The 27,998-nt window shown below is 74.2% G+C and overlaps 2 protein-coding genes across 6 annotated transcripts; one reads left to right on the forward strand and one right to left on the reverse strand.

The window, feature by feature from the left end:
- The first annotated feature begins 153 nt into the window (after positions 1-153).
- Positions 154-11,132, forward strand: FASTK (Fas activated serine/threonine kinase). The gene is made up of 10 exons (XM_066991062.1): positions 154-305; positions 503-1,142; positions 2,734-3,204; positions 3,706-3,854; positions 3,935-4,151; positions 4,330-4,489; positions 4,666-4,757; positions 4,952-5,588; positions 5,836-5,950; positions 10,530-11,132. Exons 2-10 carry the CDS (start codon positions 548-550, stop codon positions 10,614-10,616), a joined length of 2,523 nt encoding a protein of 840 aa, XP_066847163.1. The 5' UTR covers positions 154-305; positions 503-547; the 3' UTR covers positions 10,617-11,132.
- SLC4A2 (solute carrier family 4 member 2) lies at positions 11,124-27,989 on the reverse strand. Of its 5 annotated transcripts, XM_066991046.1 has the most exons (23): positions 27,854-27,989; positions 20,711-20,845; positions 18,744-18,915; positions 18,425-18,660; positions 18,204-18,328; positions 17,888-18,114; positions 17,136-17,272; positions 16,752-16,932; positions 16,533-16,668; positions 16,152-16,335; positions 15,901-16,015; positions 15,629-15,813; positions 15,294-15,507; positions 14,992-15,213; positions 14,709-14,857; positions 14,399-14,593; positions 14,094-14,321; positions 13,870-13,959; positions 13,439-13,605; positions 12,808-13,061; positions 12,501-12,670; positions 12,043-12,216; positions 11,124-11,909 (listed from the first exon to the last, which is right to left on the reverse strand). In XM_066991046.1, the coding sequence occupies exons 2-23, from the start codon at positions 20,768-20,770 to the stop codon at positions 11,829-11,831; spliced, it is 3,702 nt and encodes a 1,233-aa protein (XP_066847147.1). In that variant the 5' UTR covers positions 20,771-20,845; positions 27,854-27,989; the 3' UTR covers positions 11,124-11,828. The 5 variants fall into 5 exon arrangements, with proteins under 5 accessions (XP_066847147.1, XP_066847144.1, XP_066847145.1 ...); XM_066991043.1 differs by having other exon boundaries at positions 18,204-18,660; XM_066991044.1 differs by lacking the exon at positions 27,854-27,989 and adding an exon at positions 25,820-25,959 and having other exon boundaries at positions 18,204-18,660.
- Positions 27,990-27,998: the final 9 nt, after the last annotated feature.

Below are 27,998 nucleotides of genomic sequence, written 5' to 3' on the forward strand. Positions count from 1 at the left end.
CCCCCGCCGCGGGCCGCCCCCGGCAGCCGGCGGGGCGGGGCCCTCTCGTTCCACGCGTTCCGCAGGCCCGCAGCGCGCCTGCGCCGCCAGAGCCGGCCCCGCCCCGCCCCTCCCCGGCACCGTCGCTGATTGGCGGAGCCTCCCTCCGCGCGTGCCCCGCCCGGCCCCGCCCCGCCCCGGAAGCGCGTCCCGCGCGGGGGGGCGGTCCCCCGGCGCCGCGGGGGCCGTCGGGAAGATGGCGGGCTCGGCGGCCGGGCGGCGCTGAGCGCGGGGCGCGGCGGGTCCCGGGCGGCCGCGAGCGCCATGTAGGGGGGGGCGGGGCTGCCGCGGGGCCGGGCGCGGGGGGCGGGCCGGGGCCGGGGCCGGGGGCCGGGAGCCGGGGGGGGGGCGCGGGGCGGGCCGGGGGGCCGGGGCCGGGCCGTTCCGTTCCGTTCCCGTTGCGCGGGCGGGGCCCGTTGCGGCCCGGCGCGGCCCCGCTGAGCGCCGCCTCCTCTCCCCGCAGGCTGCCCCGGCCGGTCGGAGCCCCCCGCGCCGCCCCGGCCGCGCCATGCTGCGCCTGCCGCCATGGCTCCGCGCCCTGAGCCGCCCCGGTGCGCGGCCCGGCGGCCCGCGGGGGCCGGCGGCCGGTGAGGGCGGCGGGGCCGGGATGTTCCCCGCCTGCTACTGCGCCGGCAGGGCCAAGCCCCGCGCCGTGCTGCTGCCGCTGGACGCCTACGGCCATGGGCTGCTGCACGCCGTGCCCCCCGCCGCGCCCCCCCCGCCCCCCGCCCCGGACGGCGGCAGGCCGCGGGGCCCCGGCAAGAGGCGGAGCTGGGGCTTCGTGCAGGAGAAGATGAGCTACGACACCTTCTTCACCATGAAGCGCCTCATCGAGCGCTCGCGCAGCGTCGGCGAGGTGCTGCGCTGGGTGACGCAGAACCCCGGCAAGGTGTCCGCCAGCCACTACCCCATCGCCCTGCACAAGCTGGGCCAGCTCCTGCAGCAGCAGCAGGGCCCGGCCGCCGTCACCGGGGAGAGCCGCGGGCCCGGCCAGGTGCTGGAGCAGCCCGAGTTCCAGACGCTCTGCCAGGCCATCATCAGCGGCTGCCCCAAGTTCGACAACTTCAGCATCGTCAACTGCCTCTACGCCGCCGCCGCGCTGGGTGAGTGTCCCCCGCGAGGGTCCTGCGCCGGGGCAGGGCCGTGGGGGGCGGTGGGTGCTCCGAGGTCACATGGGGAGAAGGGAGCCCGCCGGTCCCGGTGCGCTGGGACGGGAGCTGCCGAGCATGAATCTGTCTGCCCGTGCTGGCTGCGTGCAGGCAGAGCTGAGCCCTCTGCGGGCGGAGGCTCTGCCTGGGGCACGCGGCGGGATGGAAACAAAGGGGGCTGCTCCTGCGGGAGCTGGGGGCCTCGGGTCACCGGGCGCCTCGTAGGAAGGGGCCTTCCAGCGGCTCTGGATCCTCGTCCGCGGCAGCAGCCCCTCGTGTCGCGGAGCCTCTCCGGCCTTGTTGCCGCCTTTCCGGCCTGCAGGCAGTGTCCCGAGAGACCCCTCGTTAGCCTGATGAAGGGCCTCACAGGGCTCCCCGTGTCCTCCTCCCGCCTGTTGCGGAGGGATGACGTGCGGTGGCTGCCTGTGGCAGCAGGTGCCTGCCCTCCCCGCCCCGTGCTGCCGCGTCCCACGCTGCCCTTCCCAGCCACTCGGTTCGGTTTTCCGTTGCCGCGCCGAGCCGCGTGCCCAGCCGCCCGCTGCCTACCGGGGGCGGTGCAGGAGTCGAGGTCCTGCCAAAGGCAGGGGGAGGTCTCTGCCCTCCTCGGCCCCGCGGTGCTTCGTGTTCGTTGGCACCGAGCTCTGGGCTGTCGGCCGCCTCTCCCCCGAGCTGGGCTCCCCCGGCCTGCTCTGGTTTTGACCCACGCTTTGTTCCCTGAGCCAGCCCTCCCTGCTCACCGGCTCGTTAATGAAGGTGCTAACCCGCCCTTCCCAGGGCAGTTGGGGGAACAAAGCAACCGCTCAGACCAATTCTTCGCTTCCCACCTCCCGACTGATTCCTGATTAACGGTAACGCGCAGCGACTTACCCCCTGCCGCCCTGCTTTCTTTAAAGCCCTTTTAAAAACCGAAATCCTGTCAGCTGGCGTGGGAGATCAGCGGGCTCCGGGAGCCTCATACGGCGCACAGAACGCTTCATGCGCCCGCTGGAAATATCTCTCCTGACACGCCAGGCACGGCCTTTGCCATTTTTCGTAACCGCGCTGTGCCCGTGGCCTCTCGTCCTTCTGTGGCCAAATAATGAGCCCGGAGTTAGGAGAAGTGCCTCCCCCGGGAGCTGAGCGCGGAGGACCGCATCGAAGCTACAAACTCTGAGAGGAGAAAGTTAGAAACGTGCAAGGATAAACTCCCGCCGCGCAGGCAGGTTCTGTTTTGGTGGCGTGCCGACGCCTGGGCTGGTTTCTAAGCAAAGCTCTAGGTGCTCTGAGGTGCATTATTCATCCCGGGGGAGTCCGGGGCCTAAAAAATCAGCCTGACTTCTGCAGATCAGTCAATGCACTTCTGCATCGGTGGGGTGGCAGGGGACGGTCCGAGGGCCCCGAAGGGTTGGCTCCGCAGTGCCGAGGCGCTGACGGTGCAGCCCGAGCTCTGCTCTTCCCCCTTCTCCTCCCTGGCCCGACGCAGCCGTGACGGACCTGCTCCTCTCTGGCCACGGTCTCGCGCCTGAGCTGGCGAGCGCGGGGGTCCCTGACGCTGCCCCTCCTGCAGGCCTGCCCGGGGAGTCGCCGCTGGTGCGGGTGCTGGAGGACGAGTCCCGCAGCCGCCTGGGCCGCTTCAACCAGAAGGACGTCTCCATGGTGTTCAGCAGCGTGATGAGGCTCCACCCGTCCAGCCCGCACCCCCTGGTCGAGTCGTGCCTCAGCAGCCTGGAGCGGCACCTGGAGAAGGAGCGCCACCCCCAGACCCTCTTCCTGCTCCTCTCCTACTACCGGCTGCGCGCGCAGGCGCTGCAGGGCCACCCGGCCTCCGACCAGCAGCTCATCAACAACCGCAAGATCCTGCGCCTCGTCCGGCACACGCTGGGGCAGGTCAGCGCCATGCGCGAGCACGAGCTGGCCCTGCTGGACGAGATGCTGGCCCTGTGCGCCCAGGAGGCCAACAACAAGGCCCTGGAGGCCATCTTCAGCTCCCAGCTCTTCTACGAGAACCGCCAGGAGCGATTCATCCGCAGCATGGCAGGTAGGGGCGGGGGCCCGGCCGGCTGCCAGCCTCGCCCCGGGGCGCTCTCGGTGCGCTCCGTGGCCTTAGAGCCTCTTCTCCAGCCCCAGAGCGCGTCGGGGGCCGTGCCGGGGCCGGCCGGGGCCATGCGGAGCTCCAGGCCTGCGGTGCTGGCGGCTGGAGCAGGAGACGCTTCTGCACCACCCTGCCGGCGACCGCCCCGCCTGCCCCTTCGTGCTGGGCGCCAGGGGCAGCGGGCTGGTTCCGGGGGGGTCCTGCAGAACCGCCCCTGTCCCCTGCACGCTGGGGCTCTTTGCCTGGGCTGCCTGGGTGCGTGGGGCGGGGGTCCCTCGGCCTGCCGGGAGCCCGGTAACTGCACGTTTGCCGGGGAGCTGCTCGGATCTCGGCCCCGTTGCCAGGCTCCTGTCGCCTCCCCCCAACCCTCGCTTCCGCGGTCGCTTCTGGGGAGCGGCGGCCTGGGGCCGGCACCTGCGTGACGCCCCGCCGCGGCTTGCCCCGCAGAGTGGCTTCCCAGGAAGGCGGAGAACCTGACCCCCTACACCATGGCCCTCATCGCCAAGTACGTGGCCCGGCACCGCCTGCGCGAGCCGCGGCTGCTCGATACCATCGCCAACTTCCTTCTGAAGCGCGGGGAGCAGCTGGACAGCAAGGTGAGCGTCCTGCCCGCTCCGCGGGGCGGCCCGGGGCTGCCTGTGGGGCCCGGCCCGACTCCGTCTCCCTCCGGCCGCAGGTGATCCAGAAGCTGGTGTTTCCCTTCAGCCGCATGAACTACCGCCCGTCCAACCACGGCGAGCTCTTCCCCAAGCTGGAGGCCATCCTGGAGCAGAAGGCGGGCAGCTCGCCCCTGGCCACCGTCAACATCCTCATGTCCATGTTCCAGCTCAGCCACTTCCCCCAGACCGTCCTGCACCAAGTCTTCTCTCCGGCCTTCATCACCAACGTGATGAGTACGTCGGGCCCTGCCCAGGGGAATCCCGGCCCTTGAGGCCTGGCGGCGAGGTGGGGGCGGCTCTGGGACGCCCCGGGCCGAGCACGGCGCGTCGGCTCAGGGGGCTCGGGGTGGCTGCGGCGGGGGCGCGTGGTGGGGAGCCGCGGGGCCGCCTCCAGCCGCCCGTCCCCCTGCAGGCAGCCCCTACGCGCTCATCGTGCGCCGCTACCTCTCGCTGCTGGACGCGGCGGTGGAGCTGGAGTTCCGCGACTACAGCGGCCCCCGCCTCGACCCGCGCTACCGCGTCCTGATGTTCGAGCACGCGCTGACGGCCGACGAGGCCAACAGGAAGTACAGGTGAGAGGGGGCGCGCAGGAGAGCAGGGCCCCGACAGCACCCACTGCCCGTCCCCTGCAGCGCGGCGGCGTCCGGGGCGTGGGCGTGCCCCGTAGGAGCGAGGGGGCGGGCTGGGGTGCTTGGGGGGCGGGCCGGGGGCCTGGCGGGCCTGTGCCGAGCCTTCTGTCCCTGCTCAGTTACAAGGGGCTCGTGGCCGAGGCGCTGCGGCAGCTGGTGGGAGAGGAGTGCTACCGGCAGGACGAGGTGCTGCCCCCCGGATACTGCACAGGTACCGGCCCTCTGCGGCGGGCGCTCGGGGCAGGGCCAGCCCCAGCTGGTGGTCGCTGCCCTCCCCAGCTCAGCCCGGGTGCCACGGAGCCGGCCCAGGGCGCGTTCCCGCCCCAGGGCTCTCGGGGTCCCCAGGCCCGTCGCTCATCGCAGCGGGCTTGCGGGCCCGGTGCTGACCCCGCGCTCCCCCCGCAGACTTCCTGCTGTGGATTAACCGCTCGGGCACGGTGCTGCCCCTCTCCCGCGTCCCTGCGGCCTCCAAGGCGCCCCCCGCCCACGCCGCGGCGTCCCCCGCCGCCATCTCCTTGCGCTCCAGCGTCCTGGCCCTCGCCTCGGACTTGCAGGACTTTGCCCCGTTCGCTCCGGAGACGCCGGGCAGCCCCCCGGCCCCCCGGGAGAACAACCTGGCGGGGCGCTTCCTCTCCACGCTGTGCCCGGCCCCGGGGGGGCCCTGCTACCAGCCTCCCTCGGACTATTACCGCGGCCTGAGCAAAGAGTCTTCCCTGGAGAGCCAGGGCAGCTCCACCCTGAGCAGCCCCTCCGAGTGCCTCTCCGCGCAGCCCGCCGGCACCCCCGACTGCTCCCCGCGGGGCTCCTCCGCGGCCACCCTCTTCCAGTTCCCCATCGGCAAGATCCTGGAGGAGGAGGCGGCGGCGGCGGCTGGCTGCCCCCAGCGCGAGCACGGCTGCTTCCAGGGGGAGCAGGCCCAGGAGGACGCGGAGGGACGGAGCCCCCCGCCCGCCGAGGAAGCCTGCCCTCCGCCCTCCCCGTGCCGGCCCAGCCCCACCAGGGGGCCCGGCGAGGGGCCGCCGGCAGCCGACGAGATTCAGAGGTACCGAGCAGAGCCCCCCGCGCCCCCCCAGCCCCTGCAGCACGGCCGCCCCGGCCCCCCTGCACCCCGCGGGGTCAGGTACGGGGGCGCAGCGTTGTCCCGCGCAGGGCACGGCTGCTCCCCCCCCGCCGCCGGGAGCGGGGTGCCCTCCCCCTGCTTCCCTCCTGCACGGTCCCGGGGAGGCGGGCGCGGCGCCCTCGGGTGCTGCCCGCGGTGCTGCCCTCCTGCCGCCGCTCTGTCCCTGCAGGGTGGTGCTGTCGGTCAACGACAAGTGGCATTACTGCCAGAACTCCGACATCCTGGTGGGCTCGCGAGCCATGCGGGACAGGCACCTGCGGCTGCTGGGCTACTGTCTGGTGCAGGTGAGTGCCCGGGCTGCTCCCGGCCCCTCTTCCCCTCGGGCGGAACCGGCGCTGCCTGGCGGCACGGGGCCGGCCCAAACGCGGCGGGGGGGCCAGCCCGGAGCTGGCGTCACTGCTGGGGGGCCGCCCCCGAGCAGCCGTCCCCGCGCTCCCTGCTCCTTTCTACCCCGTCCCGCCCCAGGGCTCCCACCCGGCCGCGTTGGCAGCAGGAGCCCTGGCACCCGGGTGGGGCACGTGCCTGGCCCCCACGCGAGCAGGGGTCGGCCCGTCCCCTGCCACTGCGGGGCCCGCGGGGCCCCCGTCCTGCTGCTCCGTCCTCGGCGCTGCGCGGAGCTGGGCAGGGTGAGGCAGCTCCTCCTCCCGGCGCGGGGGGAGCCGTGGGGCGAGCCCCCCCCTCAGTGACCCCGGCTTTGGGGGCCGGGTGGCTTTGGGCGGTGGCTGGGGGTGGCGAGCCCTCGGTGAGCGCCCTGGTGTCTGCGTGCGCTCGGGGCGTTACTGCGGCGTGTGCGGCTGGCGTCTGGCTGTCCTGAGCCGTTAGCCGGAGGGGAGGTGCTCCCGAGGAAGGCAGCTGAGAAGCGCGGGGCTCTCGCCCCGTTTACTTCTCTGCAGAGAGTCAGAGACTCTCCGGGGCCGCGCTCAGGCACGCGGCGGTGCGACAGGGCTGCAGGCCCTCCCCTGCCGCCAGCCCCGCGGCTCCTGACCCCGGAGCTGGCAGCGTGGGGCCCAGAATCCCATGTTCATGGTGGCTTCTGGGCGCCCCATGACGGCAGCGCTGCTGCTGGGCTCCCCTGGGGGCCGCGCTGCAGGAGGCCCTGCTCCTCGCTGGGGGGGCCGGGGCGTGGGGCTGCCCCCGTGGCCGTGCCGGGGCGCTTCCTGCGTGCCACAAGGAGCGCGCTGCCCCCCCCCCCCGCGTGCCCCCTCCGACAGGCAGCGGCGGGCAGGTAGGAGAGGAGTCGCGCGTGGGCCGCGCGTGGCACGCACGGTTCGTGGCCCCTGTCCTGCGGCTCCGTCCCTCGGCGCTGAGGCCCCCGCGTGCGGCACGGGGCTGCGTGGGGTGAGCCAGCTCAGCTCGTCCTGGCCCCCGGCCCAACCCCGGCGGCTCCCCCGCCAGAGCCCCGTGTGGGACAGCTACAGCCTGCCGCCACCCGAGGAGCTCTGCCCGCGAGCACTCGGTGCCTTTCTGAGCGGGTCCTTTCTCCCCCGCCCGCAGCGCCCCGTGCCGGCGGCTCCCTGCGGCCCTGCGTGCGGGGGCCTGTGGTGGTTTTAGGCCCGCTGGCTGCCCGCGGTGCCGCCAGGCCTGGCACCGCACCAGTGGCGCGCGGCTCTGCGGTTACCTTCTCCCTGCGCTTGCGGTGCCAGAGGTCTCTCCTGTTCCCTTTGGTCAGCCCTTTACAAAAAGGAGGACCCCGGGCGCTTTAATTCCTTCCCGAGCTGAGGCCCCGTCGCAGCTCGGCTGTTCTTCTTGCTCTTCTCGTTTGAGGTTTGCTTCCTCCCGGCGCCTTCACGGGAGCCGTGGGGAGCTGCGCTTGGCAGGGCCCTGCAGAAGGTGGAGCCCAGCCCCTGCTGCGAGCAGGGCGCGCTGGGGCCGGTTGCTCGGTGCCACGACCGAGCCCCAGAGGCCTCCAGCGCTGGAGGTCGCTTGTTTTCTGGGTCACCTGCTCCAGCGTCCAGCCGTGCTCACAGACAAAGCCTCTTCTCACATTTCAGACAACCAGCTGCTGAAGTGTAAGTAGGGTTTCCTATATTTTAGGTGTGCCCACTGCCTCAGTCCCGTTTGCTGGGCACCACGGGGAGTCTGGCTCTGTCCTCACCATCTCCTCCCGGGTGCCTGTAGACAAGGTGCCCCCAGGCCTCCCCTTCTCCAGGCTGAGCAGTCGCGCTTCTGCCAGCACCACGCGTGTGCCCCGGCCCTGCCCTGACCCCCCCGTGCCCCCGCCTCGGGCCGGGCCGCCCAGCGCTGGACACGCTCCAGGCCGTGCGGCAGCGAAGGGTCGGCTCCCTCGCCCCTCGCCGCGCTGCCCTGGCCCGGGGGCCGCCGGCCTCCCCCAGCCCTTGTCTGCCCGGGCCCCCCGTCCCTTTCCTGCCAGCCCACCTCCCGTGGGGCGGCCCCCAGCCTGGCCCGGGGCTGTTCCTCGGCCCGGGGGGGCCCTGCTGAAGGGCAGCGCGGGGACCCGCTGCACCCCTTGGCCCCGTGCTGCCTGCGGCCCCGCCGAGGGGCGCTCGGTGTTGCCCAGCTCGTTAGCGGGGCTGTTAAATGGTTGCTAAATGGGGTTAGCGGGGTTGTTAAATGGGCTGCCTCCCGCGGGATGCTGCTGGAGCCGGGGCTGCCGCCGGGCAGGGCGCTCCGCTCACAGCCCTGGGCCTGGCCGCTCGGCCCTCCTCGTGCTTAACTGACGTCCCGCTGCTGGCGGCGGCGCTGCCACCTCCCTGCTGGGCCTGCGCTGCCTGGCACGGCTGGCACGCCGCGGCCCCGGCCGTGTCCCCGCGGTGCGTGCCAGCTCCCCGCTGCGTGGCCTGCCCGGCGGGCCCGGCGGCCGTGGGGCCATGGCTGGCTTCCAACGGCTCCTTCTGTGCTGCAGCGCCTCGGGGCTGCCCGCGGTACCCGTGGGGTGCGTTGCTGGTCTCGCACCCGCTCCCTTCCCGTCCTCCGCTGGGCTCCATGGGCTGGGCCTGGTGTGGGCGGCCGGGCGCTCGGCCCTTGCCGAGGCAGAGTTCTGTTTTCCCCCGGTGGTCCTGACCCCCGCCAGCCCCCTTCCCTCCTGGGATCCTGTCTGGAATAGCGGCCCCACCTGCCGTCCCCAGCCCGTCCTGGCCGTGGCACCGCTCGCTCCCAGCCCCTTTGGCCCCAGGAGCTTTCCGTGCTGCCGGTGCTCGGGCAGGGCAGCCCCGGGGCGCTGGGCGCGCGGAGCCAAGCGTGGGAGGAGGCGGCGGTGCCGGGGCCAAGCGGCCAGAAACGCGCGGCTCAGAGCCCCCGCAGCCAGGGGCCTGGGTCCCTTCTGCCCGTGCCGTGTCAGTGGCTGTTTTCTCCCCCGGCCTGCGCCCGGCGTGTTTGCTGTGACGGCAGCAGACAGGCCCCGGGCCCCGCGCAGCACCGTGTCAGGATCTAGCCTTGGGCCCCCCAGGACCGTTTCTGGCTCTGCCCGTTCCGCCGCGTGTCCCTCCCTGTTCCCTGCAGCTGGGGATGCCGGGGGGGGCTGTGGGAGCTGGCCAGAAGGACGGAAATGCCCCTGGGCTGCTCTTCTGGGCCTGAAGCTCTCTGCTCAGCCCCTGCGTCTGTGCCAGGCTCCCACGCCCCGTCCCTGCAGGGCGCCCGCCGTTGGCCCCGGTTCTCCTTGAGCTGGTGCAAAAAAGCCGCCTCCTGGGCAGGCCGCTGTGCGGGGAGGCCTGCAGCTCCCGAGGGGGGGGAGGCCCCCGAGCAGCGCCAGGTGCCTGTGGTGTAACGGGACCCCCCCGGGGACCCCCCCAGGGACCCCCCCGGCCGCACGTGGGGCACTTCCCCCTACGGCTCCTTCCGGGCTCGCACCCAGCCCTGTCGCTGCCTCTTCGCGGGGCCGAGCCTGCGGTTTCCTTGCGTTTCCTTTGGCCCCGAGGGGAGGGGAAGGTTTCCTCTGCAGAGTGAGGCCGCCGAGGGTGGCAGCGCCTGTCCCGCGGGGCGATGTGTCGGGTTAGCCCTCGGCCGCTGCCCCGCACGGGGCTGAAGCAGGCACAAACAGCGCGGCTCCTCCAGCCCCCGGGGTGGCCGCGGGCGCTCGGGTGCCAGCTGGAGCCTCCCTCTGTCCCCAGGCAGCCCTGGGCCGGCCCTGCCACCGTGGGAATGGGGCGGTTGGGGTTTTTCCCCACAGTCCACAGGCAGTGGCTGGGTGCGGGCAACGGGACTGGGCCCCAGCAGTGCCCGTGCTCGCCCTGGGGGTGCCCCCCTCACGCACCGGGGTCTGGGGGCGCAGGGCAGGGGGAACGTTTAGGGCTCCCCGGTGGGCTGCGGGACGGCGCCGTGTGGGGGAGGTGGTGACCGGGGCTCGGCTCAGGGCTTTCCGCTGCCGGAGGCTGCGTGTGGGGGGCTGATGGGCGCCGTGCCCCCCATGGCCACGCTCTGCCTCCCCTCTGCGGGGCAGAGACCCGAGGGCTGTCCCCTTCCATCTCCTGGTGGCCTGGCACGGTTCGTGGAGAACGGAGGAGGAACCACCAGTCCCACACCCTGGGCCCGGTGCGGGGGCTCCAGGGGGAGGCTGGGGGTGCAGCCGGACCTCCGGAGCCGTGCGGGCTCCGGCTCTGCCCGACGTGGGGCTGGCCAGAGGGCAGGGAGCCGCGGCCGCCTGGGGGCACCGGCAGTGGAAGGGCGCTCCCCGCCCGGCTGTGCCGGCCGCGGGGCAGCTGCCGATCCCCTGGGGACAGAGCAGCGCTGACCCCACACGCACCACGGGAAGGGTCCCGAGTCCCGTTTGTCCCCCAGCGATCCCCTGCCCCTGTGGGGTCTGCCCGTGCCAGGGGGGCTCTCCCTGCCCAGCCTACGTGCCGGGGGGGGGGTGAGAGGCAGCCGCCCAGCTCGTGGGGCTGCACTGACACTCCTGTCCCGTTTCAGCTGCCCTACACGGAGCTGGAGAAGGTGAGTGGCATCGAGGAGGCCAAGCACTACCTGCGGCAGAAGCTGAGGGAGCTGCGCTTCTGAGGGGGCTCAGCCCTCGCCGGGTGGGCGCTGGGGCGGGCGCGGAGCCCCTGGCCGGGGCTGGGGGGGGGACGGAGCTGCCCCCTTCCCGTGGGGAGCGGGGCTCAGCCGCGGGCACCTGCTCTGCGACGTGGGGCCGGGGTGGTGCGAGCTATTTATTGCCGTGAGCGTGGGGAAGGGGCGCGACGTGACCGCTGCGTGGCGGGAGCCCTGGGCTGCGTGACGCCGGGGGGCGCGGGCCCCTGACGGCCACCCCCGGCCCCGCCGGCCTCAGGGTCGCTGAAGGGCTCTGGCGGTCCTGGGTGGGGGGTCCGGGGCCCCCAACACACCGCGGGGGGGAGGGGGGGGAGGCTCTGCCTGGCCCCCCCCGTAGGGGCCGTGGCAGCCCCACGCTGGGGCAGGAGGGGGTCGGGCAGGGCCGCGGCCACTTGCACAGGGGCTGCTCCCGGGGCCCTGGGCGGGAGGAGGGGGGTGCTTGGGACGCAGGGGTTAACTTTACAATAAAACTGGTGAAAAGTGTGCAAAGTCCGTTCTCTTTATTAGTACGAGGCAGCGGGCTGCCCCCGGCCCCGGGGCTGCCCAGGAGGTGGCGGGGGGCGGGCCGTGGTCCCCAGGGCCAGCACCCCACCGCCGTGCGCGGTGTGCGGGTGCTGCCGGCAGCCCTGCCCTGCTGCGGGCGGCCGTGGGGCAGGGCAGGGGGGGCTGCCCCCCCCGCACCTCCACACCGGGCTGCCTCGGCGCTCCTCATCCCGCCACGCTCGCTATAAAGCTGTTTATTGCCATTTACGTTAAATAAAACACGGTGGTATTCAGTTAACACCTGATTGTCGGGCAGGAGCCCAGGGCCAGGCCAGGGTGGCAGAGGAGCTGGGGCAGGGCACGGACCTGCAGCACTGCAGGGGAGTGGTGGGAGGGCTCTGCCCCACGGCGTGGTCAGGACGTGTCCGGGGGGGCGGGGGACCAAAGGCACGGGCCCCCTGTGCTGCAGCAGCGGCGAGCGGGGTGCCCTGGGGGGGGTCCCGGTGGGGTGAGGCCACGGGACGGCTTCTCTTTGGCAGGGGGCCCCCGGCCGGCAGAGCAGACCCCCAGGGGCGCGGGGTGCCTGTCCCCGGCCGGGCACGGCTGCGCAGCCGCTGCCCCCAGCCCCGCGCAGGGCGGCAGCACGGGGGCCTGGCCGTGCCCGGCCCCGCGGGCGGCTCGCTGGCTGGCACAGGCTCACACTGGCATTGGCATCTCGTTGTACTCGTCCACACCTTCCCGCTCGTCGAGGATGGGCTCGGCCTCGTCTGCGTCCAGCTGGAGGAGCGGGGGGCTGAGCGCGCAGCGGGGGGCTCCCCTGCCGCCCCCCTGCCGCCCCCCTGCCGTCCCAGTCCCTCCCTGAGGAGGGCACGGCTGCGGCGCACCCCGGCGCCGCGGGGCTGGTACTTACACACTTCATCTCGCGGTCGGTGAAGATGCGGCTGAGCAGGCACATGCGGAGTGGCACCGTGAGGATGAGGATGAAGGGGAAGGCCAGGGAGGCCACCGTGGACATGACGGCCCACAGCACGGCCAGGCACGCCAGCTGCAGCCCGGTGAAGAGGTGCATGCGCAGCGTGCGCACCTGCGCGGGGACGGGCATCAGGGACGGTGCGCACGGGGCCCTGCGTCCCCCCCACCTCACCCTGCTGAGCCCCCACCCTGTGACCTGGCTCCCACAGCCCTGCTTGTGCCCCCCCTCCCCCCCCCCCCCCCCAAAGCCCCAAGGCAAGGGTCCCACAGGTGCCCTGGTGCCCCTGACCCCGGTACAGCCGAGGGTGCCTCAGGCGAGGGTCCCGCACCCCACCAGGCAGGGCACGGCCTCACCCACCCGTGGCACACCCCCGCCCCCCCCCCCCCCCCCCCAACCTTTTTGACGTAGGGGACATCAGGGTGGTGCTTGGGGGGCATCAGCAGCAGCTGCAGGCGCTCGTAGAACTGGATGCCATTGAGGGAGGTGACGCCCATGTAGAGAAAGATCCCGAAGAGCACGGCCAGCGGGATCTGCTGCAGCAGCTTCCCGATGACGATGGACAGCCCTGTGCAGAGGGGGGGGGGGGGGGGGTGTCTGTGCAGTGCCCACTGACCCCCGCACCCCTGCAGCCCTCCCTGCCCCCCCCATGGCTGCCCAGGCCCTGTGGTCACCTGGGACCCCGGCAGGCAGGGCTGGACCTACCGACGAGCACGGCCACCAGCAGCCCGGTGACCCGCTGCTCCTTCACCTCCTGGATCTTGGGCTTGTCCCCGGGCGCCACGGCCTTACTCATGACGGTGAGCGCGTTGGCGTGCGTGACGGAGCGCACCGTGGCTGCGGCGAGCCACGGCAGCCCGAAGAGCGCGAAGAAGCCGCCCATGGCCACGATGAGCAGGAGGTCGAGGTGGAACCCAGAGCCCTTCTGCAGCATCCGCTCCTTCTTGCTGATGATCAGCCTGGGCACAAGGGCGGACTGTTGGCATGGCTCAGCACAGCACGGCATGGCACAGCTTGGCATGGCTCGGTACAGCACAGCGTGGCTCAGCACTACACAGGATGCTACGGTTCAGCATGGCACGGCACAGTTTGGCAAGGCTCGGCACGGCATGGCAGTTTAGCATGGCAGTTTGGCATGGCATGGCTCAGCACAGATGATCACAACTCAGCAAAGCATGGCACAGTTTGGCACAGCACAGCTTGGCATGGCTCAGCACGGCACGGCACAGCATAGCAAGGCATGGCTCAGCATAGCACGGCACAGCACGGCGCCCCCTGCCCCGCTCATGCCCCGCACGGTGCTGCTGGGCCCCCAGCCCGGCCCCGCCGCGCTCACGTGGTGATCTGCGTCTCCATGAAGATGAGGATGAAGACGAGGACGGCGGGGAGGCCGCTGGCCACCATCATCCACACGGGGAAGTCGCTCTTCTCGCCCAGGGGGTTGATCACCCAGCCCCGCTTTTCCGGGGCCGTCACCGAGAACCCGCTGGGCACGCTCAGCTTCTGTGGGGGGGCGCAAAATGCTGGGGGGGCACCGCAGGCTCTGGCCCCAGCCCCCGGCTCCCCGGGAGCGAGGAGGCCCCCGCCCCACGCTAGGGCACAGAGGCACCCGATGGGGCTGGACCCCCGGGGCTTGAGGCAGGGGGACGCCAGGAGCCCGAGGTGGCCGAGTGCCGTGGGGCCCGGTGCCTGTGCCCATCACCCCCAGGCCCAGGAGGGAACGGGGCCGGGGGGGGGGTCCCGCCGTGGCGGCGGCTTGGTGCTGACCTGCGTGAAGGTGTCGTGGATGCTGTAGTCCACCAGCACCATCACCAGGATGGCAATGGGCACCCCGAAGTCCCCGATGAGCCGCCGAATCTGGAGGCAGAGCAGCGTCAGCCCAGCCCCAGCCCCTGCCCGCCCCCCCCCCAGCTCAGCCCTGCCCCCCAAAGCCGGGCTCACCCCAGGGCCCCGCGCAGCGCCCGCGCCGCTGTCCCGCCTGCCCCACGCACCCGTCCGGGGAAGAACCGGCTGTTCTTGAACTTGCGCAGGAAGAAGGCGATGAAGAAGGTGCCGGCCATGAGCACCAGCGAGAGCAGCGCCGTGTTGGGCTGCCCCGTCACCTTGGCGGCGGCGCGGCCCCCCGTGCTGTTGGCCGGGGCCGTGCTGCCGTCCCTCCAGGCCTCCGCCTCCGTGCCGTTGGCCCTCGTGCAGTTGTGCAGGGGGTGCTCCTGGAAGATCTGCAGCAGCCGGGGGGGGGGTCAGGCCCGTCCTGGCCCCAGCACTGCCCCGCAGGCATCCCGGACCCCTGGCTCACCTTGGCCAGCTTGGAGAAGGTCTCGTAGATGAAGATGAGGGAGATGAGGAAGGCGAAGATCTCCTGCGTGAAGCGGGAGACGAAGCGCACCAGGAAGCTGCCCTCGAAGGCCACCATGACCAGCACGATGAGGATGAGCCAGAAGCCGATCCAGACGCGTCCCACCAGGTACTCCAGGCCATTGGACGTGCAGAACTGCGGGCAGACGGACGGGCGGGTGTCAGCGGCAGGGACAGCCCCAGGGCCGGGCAGAGCACCCAGCCGTGGGCTCTGCCCCCCCAGCACCCAGGAATGTCCTCCCCGTTCCCACCGTGAAGAAAGCCTCCTCAAAGACGAGCAGGGGCCCCGAGAAGCCAATGACGAGCAGGGGCTGGGCGCCCAGCAGGCAGAAGAGCACGCCCTGCAGCGACGTGGAGATGATCAGCTCCGACACCCCGATCAGGTCCTGCGTCTTCTCCCCTGCGGGCAGGACAGGGTCAGGCACAGCAGGCGGGACAGGTCTGCGCCCTGCTGTCCCCAGGCAGCGCGCTGCTCCATCCCCCCGAGCACTGCGTGCCCCGTCCCCACGCAGCACAGCACACCCCAGAGCTCACCCAGCAGCCCTCCGAAGGTGATGGCTGGGGACAGCGCAGCGAAGTAGATGAAGATGACGGCTGCGATGCACTGCGGGTTCAGCGCGTCCCTGAAGTCGCTCAGGTACTTGGGGTAGCGCCGCCGCACGTCCCGGATCAGCCCCCCGAAGGGCCGGCCCGTGCGCCGCAGGGGGTCGTCCTCATCCTCGCCCTCGCCCTCCACCACCTTCAGCTTCAGCAGTGCTGCACCCCGGGACAGACGGACGGGCGGTGAGACCCTGCCATGCCGCCGAGACCCTGCCCTGCCCCGGCCCCGCCAGCACCTTTCTCCTCGGGGGACTTGGGCTCCAGCAGCAGCCTCCGCTCCTGTTCCTCCCTCTTCTTCAGCATCTCGCGCTGGAAGTGGGCGACGCTGCGCAGCAGCTCCTCGCCCTGCACCTCCGAGGGCGGCAGCACCACGCTGCAGTCCAGGAACTCGTTGATGGCGTTGAGGAGGTCGTGGCGGTCGTCGGCCAGGTAGGCGGCCTCGTGGAATTGCTGCGGGACGGCGGGGTCAGAGCCCCCGGCCAGGGGACTCGAGCCAGGCGGGGGCACGGGCAGGGGACGCGTCCAGGACACATTCCCAAAGACGGGACGCGGCCCAGGAGGCGGCGCTCACCTTGTCGGACATGAGGGTGGAGATGGAGCGCCCGATCTCGTGGTAGTCCATGTGGGTGCTGCTGGGCCCCAGCAGCACGAAGAGGAACCGCACGGGGACGGGCACCTCCAGCACCGAGTCCAGCTCCACGGCCTCCTGCAGCCGCACGAAGGCCATGGTGGGCTGGTCCAGGAACTCCACGCAGCCTGTGGGCGTCCAAGGGATGCAGGGGGTCACCTCAGGGTGCCTGGCGTGTGGAGCCCCCCCACCCCCCCCTTGCCACCCCTCCATACCCACAAGCACCACCGTGGCCTCGGCGTTGTCTGGGATCTTCTCCAGCAGCTTCAGCTCATGCTTGGACTTGGAGCGAGTGATGCCAGCCGGGGGCGTTGGGGCCAGGACCTCCCTCTGGGGGGGCAGAGTGTGCGGCGGAGCTCAGGTCAGGGCCCGGCCCGAGGATGAGGAGCGGCAGCAGGACAGAGTAAGGCGCGCAGGGGGGGAGGGGGGGGCTGGGGACACAGCGCAGTGGTGGTGCCGGGCTCACCTCCCGCTCCACGTCGATCCGCGTGTCGTGCTCCACAGCGTGGCCGGCGATGAGGGGCTCGGTGACGGCCGGCTCGCTGCCCTCGCCCACGTGGTTGGTGCTGTGGTGGTGCACGAGCAGCGAGCCCAGGCTGCCGGCCGAGATGTTGCGGGGGAAGGAGAAGTCCTTCTCGTCGCTCGGGTGGCTGCGGGACAAACCCAGGGCTGTCTGCGGCGGCCCGACAGCTCCGCGTGCCTGAGGGGCTGCTGGCACTGACTGCCCCGGGAGAGTTCCCAGCGTCCCGGCAGGGACCGGTGGCACCAGGGACGGTGCTGTCCCCGCGGCCGTGGGGAGCAGAGCCCAGAGGAGTGGGACGCTGTCGGGTCGCTGTCCCCTGCTCACCTGTGCTTGAGCAGCAGCGCCCGCAGCACGTTGGCGCGGTCCTCGGCCCGGATCTGGTCGGTGATGACCATCTGCTCCACCACCTGGTGAGCCACCCCCGGCAGAGTCTTCTGGTCCAGGTCGAGGAGCACGGCGCCTGGGGCAAGGGAGCGGGGGCTGAGGCGAGCGGGGCCAGGGCTACGCCCGCCTGTGCCCTGAGGGGCTGCCCCCCTGCCCTACCGTGGGACAGGGTCTTGCGCAGCTCCAGGAGGCTGCGGAAGGACAGCGAGGCCACGTGCGGCTTGCCCCAGCGGTCCGTCTCCTCCTCCACGTCCTCCTCAAACTTGATCCAGCGCGCTGTCTCCTTCCACTGCAGCTCCTGGTTCTTGTCCACCACCAGCTCGTTCAGCTCCACAAACACCTGCGGGCACACACGGGTCAGCGGGGACACCCCACGGCAGCGGGGGGGCCATGCGCTGGCAGCCCCCGTTCACCGGGCCCTGAGCAAGATGGCCCCGTGGGGATGCTCCCGCGCGGAGCTGCCACTCGCTCCGCTCCTCCGCGGCACCCCCGCGAGCAGTGGGACCCCCGCCGTGCCCCAGCCCCCCCGGGCGCAGACTCCACCTCGTGGGGCTGCCGGTCCTGCTTGCGGTGCCGCGTGCTCGGCTCCTTGTGGTCCTTGCTGACGTGGACAACCTGCGCCTTGGCGCTCTTCCGCACGAGGTGCCGGCGCACCCCGGGCACGTCCTCGAAGCGGTGACCTGCCAGAAACGGGGACGGACGGCGGTGGAGGCAGGTGGGTAACCCGTGGGGGGGCACAGCCCTGAGAGCCCCCCGCACCACGCAGCCATGGGGAGCCCTTCCCCAGCAGTAGCCCCCAGACCGCAGCTGGGGCAGGGCAATGGCCACCACAGGGCCGGGGGCCACGGGAGCAGGGGGTGGGACTCGGCCCGGGGGGATGGGGGCCGTGTGCTGGCAAGCACCTGCGCAGCGGGGGGGCCAGCAGCGAGCAGCAGCCGCCCTGCACCCCTTGCCAACGGGCTGCGGGTGCGCCGAGGGCAGAGAGGCCCCCAGGGAGCTGTTACGGCAAAAGCAGCCCTGGAAGTCCCGGAGCTGCAAGCCGGAGAGCCCTCGGGGGAGGCATCGCCGCCGCCTCCTGCTCCAGCCGCCCTGGGTGCCAGCCCCTGGCTGAGCGCCACTGGCGCTGCTCCTGCCCGTGCTCGGTGCCCGGCATCCCCTGCGCCCAGAGCCTGTGCCCAGCCCCGCTCGGCCGGCCCCAGCCCCGCTTGCCCCGTGCACGGCTCCAGCTTTGCAGCGGCCGGCACAGCTCCGTGCTCCCCAGAGCCCCTCGCCCGCCAGTCCGAGACCCCACTCACTCTTCATGTAGTCCAGGTCGGCCGAGGCCAGCGTCTGGGCCTCCGACTCGTCTGTGGGCATCTTCTGGTACTGCGCCTGCTCCACGCCCGTCATGCTGCCGATCCGCCGCCTCTCGTGGAGGTTGTAGCTCCGGTGCCCCGGCTGGGACTTGGCCGCGGGGCGGCCGGGGGAACCGGCTTCCTCGGCGGCGGGGCCCTCAGCTGAGCGTCCCTCCTCGGCATTGGGGCTGCAACGCAGGCACCACCCCGGGGCTGAGCACCACCCCTGCTGAGCCCCACAGGACGGGGTGCCCGGACCCCCGGACCCATTTCTCACCTGGCTGCCCTGGCTGCCTTGGGGGACACAGCCCCGCAGGGCTCTGCCGGGGGGGCTGGCGGTGCCGGGGGTGCCGCTGGCTCTTCTGCGCGGCGGTCGGCCACCTCGTCCTCCTGCAGGAAGAACTGCGGCGAAGGGCGGGGGGAGAAATTTGCTGCTGCGGCCCCACGGGCACCAGCAGCCCCCCGGCTCCTGCGCTCCCTGCCCCGGCCGGCCCCCACCTGCACCGCCTCCGGCGGGGCGCCCTGCAGCAGCTCCTCCGCGGAGCGCTCCGTCTCCGTGTCGCCCGCCTCGTCCTCATCCTCTTCGGCCTCCTCGATGGTGGGGGTCTCGCCGGGGGCAGAGGCGCGGGGGCGCTTCTTCTTGCCCTTTTTGGGCGCTCCCTTCTTGCGGCGGGCGTCGGGGGGCAGGTGCGTGGAGAGCGGGTGGTGGATGTGGTGGGACGACTGGCGGTGATCTGGGGGAACGGGGCGGGGTGGGCGCGCTGCCGCCCCGCTCGCCCTGCCCGGGGCCCTGCCCGCGCCCCCCGGCCCCACTCACACTCGAAGTCCTCCTCGCCGTAGCTGCGCCCGGCCTCCTCCGCGTTGCGGGGGTACGAGTCGCTCAGGATCTCCTCGAAGCGCTCCACGCCCAGCGCCTTGTTCAGGTCCTTCTCCTCCTCCTCCTCCTCCCCGAACTTGGGCGAGCCGGGGCCCAGCGCATCCTGCTCGGGCTGCGGGACGGCCGCGGGGCTGAGCGGGCACCGGGACCCGCCGCCCCCCCCCGGCCCCCCCGGTCCCCCCAGCCCCGACCGCGCATCCCCGCGCCCCGCAGCCCCCGGTGTCGCCCCCCCGGTGCCGCCCCCCCGCCGCCCGGTGCCGTGCCCGCTCCCCGCCCCCGCCGTGCCCCGGCCCCGGCCCCGGGTGCGGGTGCGGTGCGGGGGGGGCCGGGTGCGGGCGCAGGGTGCGGGCGCGGCGCGCCCCGGCCGGTGCCGTCCCCACCTGAGTCATGGCGGCGCGGTGCGGGGCGGTGCGGGGCGGTGCGGGGCCTCCCCCGGGCGCTTCCCCCGCAGCGGCGGCGGCGGCGCTTTATGGGGGCGGCGGGCGGCGCGGCCGCGAAGGTCACGGCGGCGGCTCCGGCCCCCCCCCGCCTCGCCAAATATTGACGGAGCCGCCCCGCGCCCGCCTCAAGGTGACGGCGGCCCGCAGAGGGCACCGCGCCGCGCCCGCAGCATCCCGGCACCGCGCGGCCCCCCCCGGCACCGCGCGGCCCCCCCCCCCCGGCACCGCGCGCCCCCCCCCCCCCCGGCACGGCGCCCCCCGCGCTGCGCGGAGCCTGCTCGGGGCTGCCCGGCCCCCCCCGCCCCCGCCCCGCCCCCTCATCCCGCGGGCACGCGCGGCCCCCCCCGCCCCGTTCCCCCCCCCCCCCGTTTCTCCCCCCCCCCGGCCGTGCCCGGGTCCCGCTCGGGGCCGCGCCGCCGCCGCCGCCCCCCCGGACCCGCCCGGGCTGAGGGGCGGGGGCGCTGCCAGCCCCCCCCCCATGGCCAGCCCCCCCCCGCCGCCCCCCGCCCCACCGCGACCCGGGGCGACCCCAAAGGGCCCCGTCCCGGCGGGGCGACAGAAGCCGGGCGGAGCCCCCCCGGAGCCGCCCCCCCCAGGGCTCCCCCCAGTCCCCAGCCTGCGCACGCCGCCCCCAACCGCCAGCGCCCTGCTGCCCCCCCCGGGACCCCCCATCGCTGCCTGTGCTGTGAGCGCAGCCCCCAGCCCTGGCCCCCAGCCCCGTGCCCCCACGCTGAACCCTGGCCGCGGTCACGCCGAGGACCCCCCCCCCCCCCCCGTGCCAAACCCGCCCCCGTTCCTGGCCGGGCGTGACCGGGCACCGGTGGCCCCCTCCGCGGGTCCCCGGGGCTGAGCCCTCCCCGTCCGAGCAGCGGCTCTGGCGGGCGATGCCCCGTGTCCCTGGCACGCTGGTGGCACTGCCACCGGCATGGCCCAGCCTCGGGCCCCAGGACGGGTGGGGACAGGAGCCCGTGGCCGGGCAGCGCGGGATGCGAGGCCACGGCTTACCCGGGGGCGCAGGAGGAAATCCATGGGTGGCGGAGCGGTGAGGAAGGGGCTGGGGCCACAGCGCCTGTGCCACCCGCAGGTCCCATCCCCGATCACGTGCCGCGGCGATGGGGACTTGCCCAATGGCATGGGGCAGCCATCCCGCGTGCCACAAGGGGTTAATCATTAACCCCGCTCCCGGCAGCCCCATAAACCCCAGCAGAGCCGAGCCGCGCGCTGGCACCGGGCACGGCACCGGCAGAGCCCGCCCTCGAGGGCACCCCCAGCCCCACAGCCCTGCCCCGTGGCAGCGCACCGGGCTGGGCACCGTGCGGCCCCGCTGGCAGCCCCTCGGTCCAGCAGGGCCGTGCTGTGCCATGCCATGCCGTGCCATCCCGCCCCATGCTGTGCCCCAGGACGCTGCGGCTCCCCTCGCCCGGCAGAGCACTGCCCGCAGCCCCCCGGCCCCCCGGCAGCACTTACGCTCTCGAAGGCCGACGAGACGATGTGGTGAATCTCGGAGGACACCTGGGAGTGGCTCATGGCGCTGGCCGCGGGGCCCGCTTAGCCCTTCTCCTTCTCACGGGGACTCAGAGGGCGGTGTTGGGGCAGCATAACCTGGGGGAGCAGAGCGGGGGGCTCGGTGGGGGCTCCCCGGGAGCCCTGTGGGGCCGTGCGGCTGCCCAGCCATGCCCCCGACCCCGGCACTGGGTGCCACCTCCAGCCCCACGGCTGCCCCGCAGGGAGGGCGGCCGCGCTTGGCGTCCCCTCCGGCTGACCCGGGGGCCGGGGAGAGAAAGAAAACAGCGGAGCAGGCTGCGCCCCGGGGCCGGCTCCAGCCGGGTTTGTCTTGGCCGCTGGGTCCGAGCGGGAGAGCGGGCGCCAAGACAAACGCCGGAGGAGAGCGGGGCCCAGGGCTGGGCTTGGACGGGGCCCAGCCCCTCGGCGTGACCCTGAGCGTGCGCTGAACCCAGCCCCGCGCGGCAGGGACCCCCAGACGGGCACCCCCATGGGTCCCGCCGCTGCCCTCGTTCGCCCCAAACCCTGCCACGCGCCCTCCTCCAGCCCCTCGCCCCCCGCAGCCCCCCACGCCCCCCCACTTGCCCTCGGCAGCTCCCCGGGACCCGGCTGAGCCCTCGGTCCCGGCGTGTCGGGTTTATTGCTGCGGGAGGCGGCCCCACGTGACGGCGGGGACCGCGGAGGGTGGTGATGGATGACTGCGCCTCACATGGGTGCCTCGCTGCCCGGCATGGGCACCCCTCCCGCCCCGCCGCCCCACACCTGCAACCCCTCCGCGCGCCCCACGCCGCCGCTACCCCGCACGTGGGGTCCGGCTGCCGCGGGCTGCTGGGCCCCCCCAGGCCTTAGGGGGGCTGCTTCCCCCCCCGCCCCCCCCGATGGCAGCGCCCCCAGGAGCGGGCGGGAGCTGCCCTGAGCCACAATTTCCACACCGCGGGGTTTTCCAGGAGCCGTCCCCGCAGCCCCGTGCCCTTGCCAAGGTGGCTGCTGCCCATCAGCAAGGGGAGGCGAGGCCGGGGCAGGCACGCCGCAGATAAGGACGGCGTTTGTGCGCCGCCCCCGGGCCGGGGTGCCTGGCCGTACCCTGCCAGCACAAACACCGCCACGGGTGGCACGGGGCCACGCTCCCCCCCTCTCCATCCCGTGCCCAGAGCGGGGGCTGCGGCCGGCCTCAAGGAGCTGCGGCCTCGGCGTCCGCTGAGACTGCGGCTCCTAGGGCCCGGCTCGGCCCCAGCGCGGTGCCGCTCGGCTGACACGGGGCCAAGCGCGGCACGGCGCTCTGCCCGCATCTGCTTGCTCTGGGCTCGGCGCTGCCCGGCTCCGGCTGCTCCCTAATCCCGGGGCCGGAGCCAGAACATCCACATTCCAGCCGAGCGAGCGCAGATTAGCGACCTGCCGGGGCGCCCGCCAAACCGCCGCTGCCACTCCCCCGCCGCCGGCCGGGGCGCGGGACGGGGAGCCCCGGTGTGTGCCCCGCAGCCCCGGGGAGGGACACGTCCTGCGGCCCCTGCGGCCACCGCACCCTGCAGGGCACGGGGACGGCCGGGAGGCCCCAGTTCCCATCATCTCTGCAAGGAACTGCGTGGCTCTGGTCTCGCCAGTGTGCCCAGTGGGGCTGGAACTGGGGGTGGGGGGGCACAAACTGGTGCCTGCCCCGGCAGAGCCGGGACCCCCAAAACGCCCTTCCTGGGTGCAGGGGGACTCAAGGGTGGTGCAGAAGGATCCGCACCCCATGTGGACACGGGGGTGCTGTGCTCCCTGCACGGGGACACGCAGCGCAACGTGCCCGTGGGCTGCACCCTGCCTGGGGGCCCCGTGCCGCTGCGCCCCCCCAGCCCCAAGGGCTGCAGTGGTGGGGAAGGGCGGGGGGGGGGGGGGGGGGAGGGCGTGTACTCCGCTGTGCCAGGCAGCACCCGGGCACGGGGATGGGGAGGATGAGCCACCGGACAGCGGCAGCACGTGCCGAGCATGCAGCGGGGGCAGAGGCACCCAGAAGAGCCTGGCTGGGTGCAGCCGGAGCCTCCACGCGGCTCCAGCCCCGCTGTGGGGTCATGGCCGCGTCGCCCCATGGGGGCAGCCCCGCTGCGGTGCCCCTGTCCCAGCCGCACCAGGCAGGCGGTGCCGGGCCCCCACCCAGGGGTGCCAGGTCCGGTGCGGGAGCGCGCTCGCCGCTGCCCTGAGAGGCTTTGCCGCGTTTAATCCTGGCTGCAGCTCGCAGGGATTAGAGCCTCTTAAACACCTTTGGGACTGCTCTGGGGAGAGCGGAGCTGGGAAGCAGTCCTGAGCCGTGTTCTCATGGGCACCAGGAGCCGTGCGCTAACCCGCGTCCAACCCCTGCACCGCCTGCCCCTTGCCCAAAAGCGGGGCTCCGAGCACTGCCCCGCTCCCCCTGCCTTTGGCGGTGCCACAGCGGGGACCCAGCAGGACCGCGGGGATGGCGGAGCCGCAGCGCCGGCCACAAGGGCTGCGGGCGCCCTTGGCTGACCCCGCTGGAAAGGGTGACGGGCGCCAGGGCCTCTGCTGCCCCGGTGGCGGCTGAGTCACCGCGAGCGCGGCCGGGCGGAAACGGCTCAGCAGCTCGTGCTGCGGCCGGGAGAGGAGCCACGAGGAGCCCCGAGTCAGGCGCTCCCGCACCCGCACCGGGCGCTGCGCTGGCTCCCGCACCCGCTCCCTGCAGCCCCGCGGGGACGGGAGGGCGCCCTGGTCCCTGCACTCCCTGGCCCCGCAGGAGCCCCCCGGGGGCCGGTGCCCCCCGCGCCCCGCAGCACCGCCCCGCACCAGAGCCGGTCCCGCAGCGCTCCGTGTGCTGCGTTTCCCAGGCCCTCGGCGCAGCACAATGGGCTCTTGTTTGCAGGGAACAATCCCGCTCAGATAAGCAGGGCAGGTCTCAGATAGGGAGATAGGGCTGCCAACACCGCTCTGCTCCATTAATTACCGCCTGGCTCCGATCGGTGCCTGTGCGTGAGCCGGCTCTGCTGCTCCCGCCCCGGTGCTGCCGCCGCATTCCTGGGGCCAGCCTCGACCTGCCCGCCTGATCCCGCCTAAGACGATTACAGGGCATCGTCCCGGCCCCGCGGCACCACGCCTGGAGCTCCCGGGGCTGCTCCCTGACCCGGGCCCGCTCTGCCCCGCCGCGGGCCGGCAGCACCCAGCAGCTGCTCCTTGGATGCAGGACCAACACCACTTGTGCCCGTGCCGCTGGCCACCCGTGACGAGCCCACGTGCCCCCCCCACAGCACCCCCGTGTCTCTCCAGAGGTGGATGCCCCAGGCACACATCCACGTGCTGCACGTTTGTGCCCGCAGGCCAGGGAGAAGCCTTCAGTGGCCACTGCTCCGGGCATTGGAGCCGCATCCACAGCCTGGCCACAGGACCCAGCCCAGCCACCGCTGCCCAAGCTGGGCCCGGTCCACGGGGACTGCCCCTGTCATGCTCCGGGTGCGCTGCCACAGGCACGGTGCGGCGCTGGTCAGGCCGTGCCCTGCGCCGGGTGGACGTGCCCCGGCCCCAGCCCTGCCCCGGCCAGCGGAGCGAGGAGCCCCGGTGCCACGGCCGGCAGCCCGGCCCCACGCGGGGACCCGCCGGGTGCTGTGTGGTGACGGGCACCACTGACCCCGCGGGGCTCTGCTCCCCGCAGCTTTGTGCCCCCCGTACACCCGCTGTGAGCTGCCAGAGGGAACGCTGCACCAGGTCACCAGCAGCCGTGGGCCCCCCCCCCCGGGGCTTTTTTTTGGGGGGGGGGAACGTCCCCTTTTCCCATGCTCCATGCACGGGCCCCCACCCGTCTCTCTGTGCACTGTGTCCCAGAGCACCTGAGGGGGACCAGGCACGGCCACGTCCCCACAGAGCTGCGTGCACTGCCCCGGCCCGGTGGGACGGGGTCCCCGCGCCCCCGCGGAGCGCAGGCTGGGGGTGCTGCCTGGGGCTGGCACCTCGAGGACCCCCCGCAGCCCCCGCGCTGTCTCCAGCCCCACGCCGTGCGGGTCGCGGGACAGCCCCCTCCCTCTGCGGCGGGTGGGGCCCTGCCCTGTCCCTGTCCCACCGTGGCACCGGGAGCTTGGTGGGCACTGTGGTGATGAGGAGCCCCCAGGAGAGCAGGGCTGCAGCCTTGGGCACAGCTCAGCCCAGGGCACCTGGCTGCCCACCCCATCCCACGGCGGCGGGAGGACGAGGAGGAATTTGGTGGCTGCGAGCACAAATCCCCCTGCTCCTGTCCAGGACATTGCTCAGCGCTCTCGTCCTCCGGGCGCAGCAGCCAGCCGGGGCAGCGCAGCCCCAGCCCGGCACTGCCGTGCCAGCGGCACCAGCCCGTGACCAGCGCCCCAAGGCAGGGCTGCCTCCGCGCCCCGGGGTGCCGGGCTCACCGTGCTCCCCACGGGTCACCGACACCTGCAGTGGCCGTGCGCGTGTGGCCACCCCTGTACCCCCACCCCGGTCCCGCTGCCCCCCCCGCTCACCTGGCGGCTCTGTGTGGCTCTGTGAGCCCCCGGCAGAGCCGGGCCTGCAGCGCAGAGGGCCAGGGAGCCCGCGCCCGCTCCCACGGCCATGGCAGGCAGCAAGGGATGGAGTGGGGCCCGCTGCCACCACCACGCCACAGCCACCCTCGGCACAGCTCCCGTGCCCGCCGAGGTTTTCTGGACACAGCAACTTCAGAAGCCGCCACCAAAAATATCCTCCTCCCCCCGCTCGGTGACCTCAAAACAACCGGATCCAGGGGATGAATCACGGCGCTGCTCTGCGCGCACGCCCACACGCGGTGCCACCGCCATGGCCCCAGGGGACCGGCCCCCCCCCCGGCAGCACGGGGACACGGGGCTGGGCACAGGACTGGCCCCGGGAGCTGCCGGCCAGACCCCGCAGAGCCCCGGCCCAGGGGCTCCATCCCACGGCAGCCGCCAGCCCCTGCCCCGGCCCGAGGGCTGCGGCCGCCCCAGGGTGCGCCCGGGGAGGGATCAGGCACAGCCGCGCCGCGGGCTCGGCAGGATGCCCGGGGACAGGCGCCGGCACCAGCCCCATGTCCCCGGCTGGGCTGGGGGCTGCGTGCCCGCCCTGCCCCTGCCCGGCCCCACTCACCCCATCGCCCGGCACCGCTGCGCTCCCACCGCTCCTCGCTCCCGTGCTGCAGGGCCCGTGGGTGCCCCCGGGACAGGAGCGTGTCCCGGGGGGGCCGGGGCCCTTGGCACAGCCTCTGCCGCGGGCTGAGCTGCCCGCTGGCCGTCTGTCTGTCTGTCTGTCTGTCCGCCCGCTCCGCGCTCCGAGCTGCCAAGTGCCCGGACAACGCCGGGAGCTTTTATACCGGTGCGCGAGAAAAAAAAAGCAGCAGCAGCAGCAGCAGCAGCGAGAGTCTTTGTTTCGCCAAGCCCGTAACAGGCCACTTTATCCAAACACAGCCCGAGTGCCAAGTCCCAGTAACTGTTACCGAGGCAGCCACACCTCTGCGCGCAGCGAGGCTCCCGCTGGGCACGGGGGCCGGCGAGAGGCGAGCATGGCTGGGCTGGGGGCGGCCGTGCCAAGGGAGAGGCCCCGCTCCTGCGGGGGGGCGCGGGGAGGGTCGGGCGGCAGCGGGGTGCTCGGGCACTGCGGGGAGCGGGACGTGCGCCGGCGGCTGCACAGCGCCGGGAGCCAGCATCCTACAAGGGGACAGGCACCGGGACGAGGGGCACCGGGGGACGCAGCCCCGGGGTGGCAGCAGCAGGAGCTGGGGGGCCCGGGGGGGGGGCAGACCCGCTCCCTGCGCCGCCCTCAGCGCCCGCTCGCCGGCTCCGTCGCGGTGGGCGCGGGCAGCGAGCCCGGGCTGCGCGGCGATCCGCTCCCCTCTAATGACAGGGCTGCGCCGGGGCCCGGGGCCAGGCTCGGTCCCACGGCCCCCGGGGGCGCTCCCTTCCGCCCGGCCCCGCGCCCCGGGGTCGCCGCCGTGCCCCTGCGCCCGTCCTGGCCCCGTGCGGGGCGGGGGGGGGGGGGGCGGGATGGGTGCTGCGCCCGCCACCCCCGGCCACGTCTCCGCCAGCCCCCGGGGAGCTCACCGGGCCGGGCCGGGCCGGGCCAGAGCATTTCTCGGTGTCCCGTGCCCGGGGGGGGGAGCGGAGCAAAGCGGGGCAGGGGAGAGGCGGCGCCGCTCGGCGGGGAGCCCGAGGCCGCGGGGTTACCGGGGGTTACCGGGGATAACCGGGGGTTACCGGGGGCACCCGCGCAGGGTCCCCGCCGAGCCCCCCGGCCGTGCGCCACCAGCCACGGGTGCAGGCAGCAGGTGCGGGCAGCCGGGGGGGCGGGGGGGCGGCACACCGACCGCTGCTGCCGGGAGCGCGGCCGGGGGGGGGCGGCGGAGGAGCTGCCCCGCGGGGGGGGGCCGGGCCGTGGACCCCCGGCAGCTGCAGCCCCCTCGGGGCCGGGCGCCGCGCCACCGGCTGGGCTCGGGGCCGAGCGGCACCGCGGGGCCGGGCCCCCCCGGAGTTACCGAGCGGGGCCCCCGCCCCCCCCGGCAGCCCCGGGACCGTCCCCAGCGCCACCGGGGCTGCCCCGGGGGGGTGGCGGCGCCGAGCCCCCGCCGCTCCCGGGGCCCCGACCCCGCTCCGGAGGCGGCGGCACCGGCAGCGGGACCGAGCGGCGGGGCTGGGCCCGCGCCGGCGTTACCCAACCCCGGGGCCTTGCGCAAGCACCGGCACCGCGGGCGGGGGGCGCCGAGCCGCGAGGCCGGGGGGCCGGGAGCGGGGCGCTGCGGCCGGTGCCGCCCCGGAGCCGGGGGCGTCCTGCGGGGCCCGGCGGGGCTCGGGACGGGACCGGACGGGACCGGACGGGACGGGAAGGGATGGGACGGGACGGGACCGGAGGCGCCTCGGGTCCCGCCGGCGGCCGCTGGAGGCGCGGAGGGGCGCTCCGGGGCCCCGCAGAAAGCCGGGGGGAACGGGCCGGGGGCGGCGGACGGGGGGACCGGCCGGGAGCAGCCCCGGTGCGAGCGGGGACCCCGGAGCCGCCCGCGCCCCCCCCGCCCCGCGGGCGCCCCGTCGGAACGGGGATGGCGGCGGGGCCCCGGCGGGGCGCGGAACGTGGCCGGCAGCCGCTCGCGGGCCCGCGCTGCGTCCCGCCGGGGATGCCCGGCCCGGCACTTACCGGAGCTCCCCGCCGCGCCGGGCTGCTCTGCGCGGGGCGGGGCCGGGCGGACCCGGAACCCGGCACGGGAACGGCACCGGGGGGCGGCGGGGCTCGAACCCGCGGCCCAGGGGAGGGGAGTGCGGGGGGGGGGGGGGGGGGGGGG

The sequence above is a fragment of the Anser cygnoides genome, chromosome 2 (genome assembly GCF_040182565.1).
Source record: "Anser cygnoides isolate HZ-2024a breed goose chromosome 2, Taihu_goose_T2T_genome, whole genome shotgun sequence".
Classification (NCBI taxonomy): Eukaryota; Metazoa; Chordata; class Aves; order Anseriformes; family Anatidae; genus Anser; species Anser cygnoides.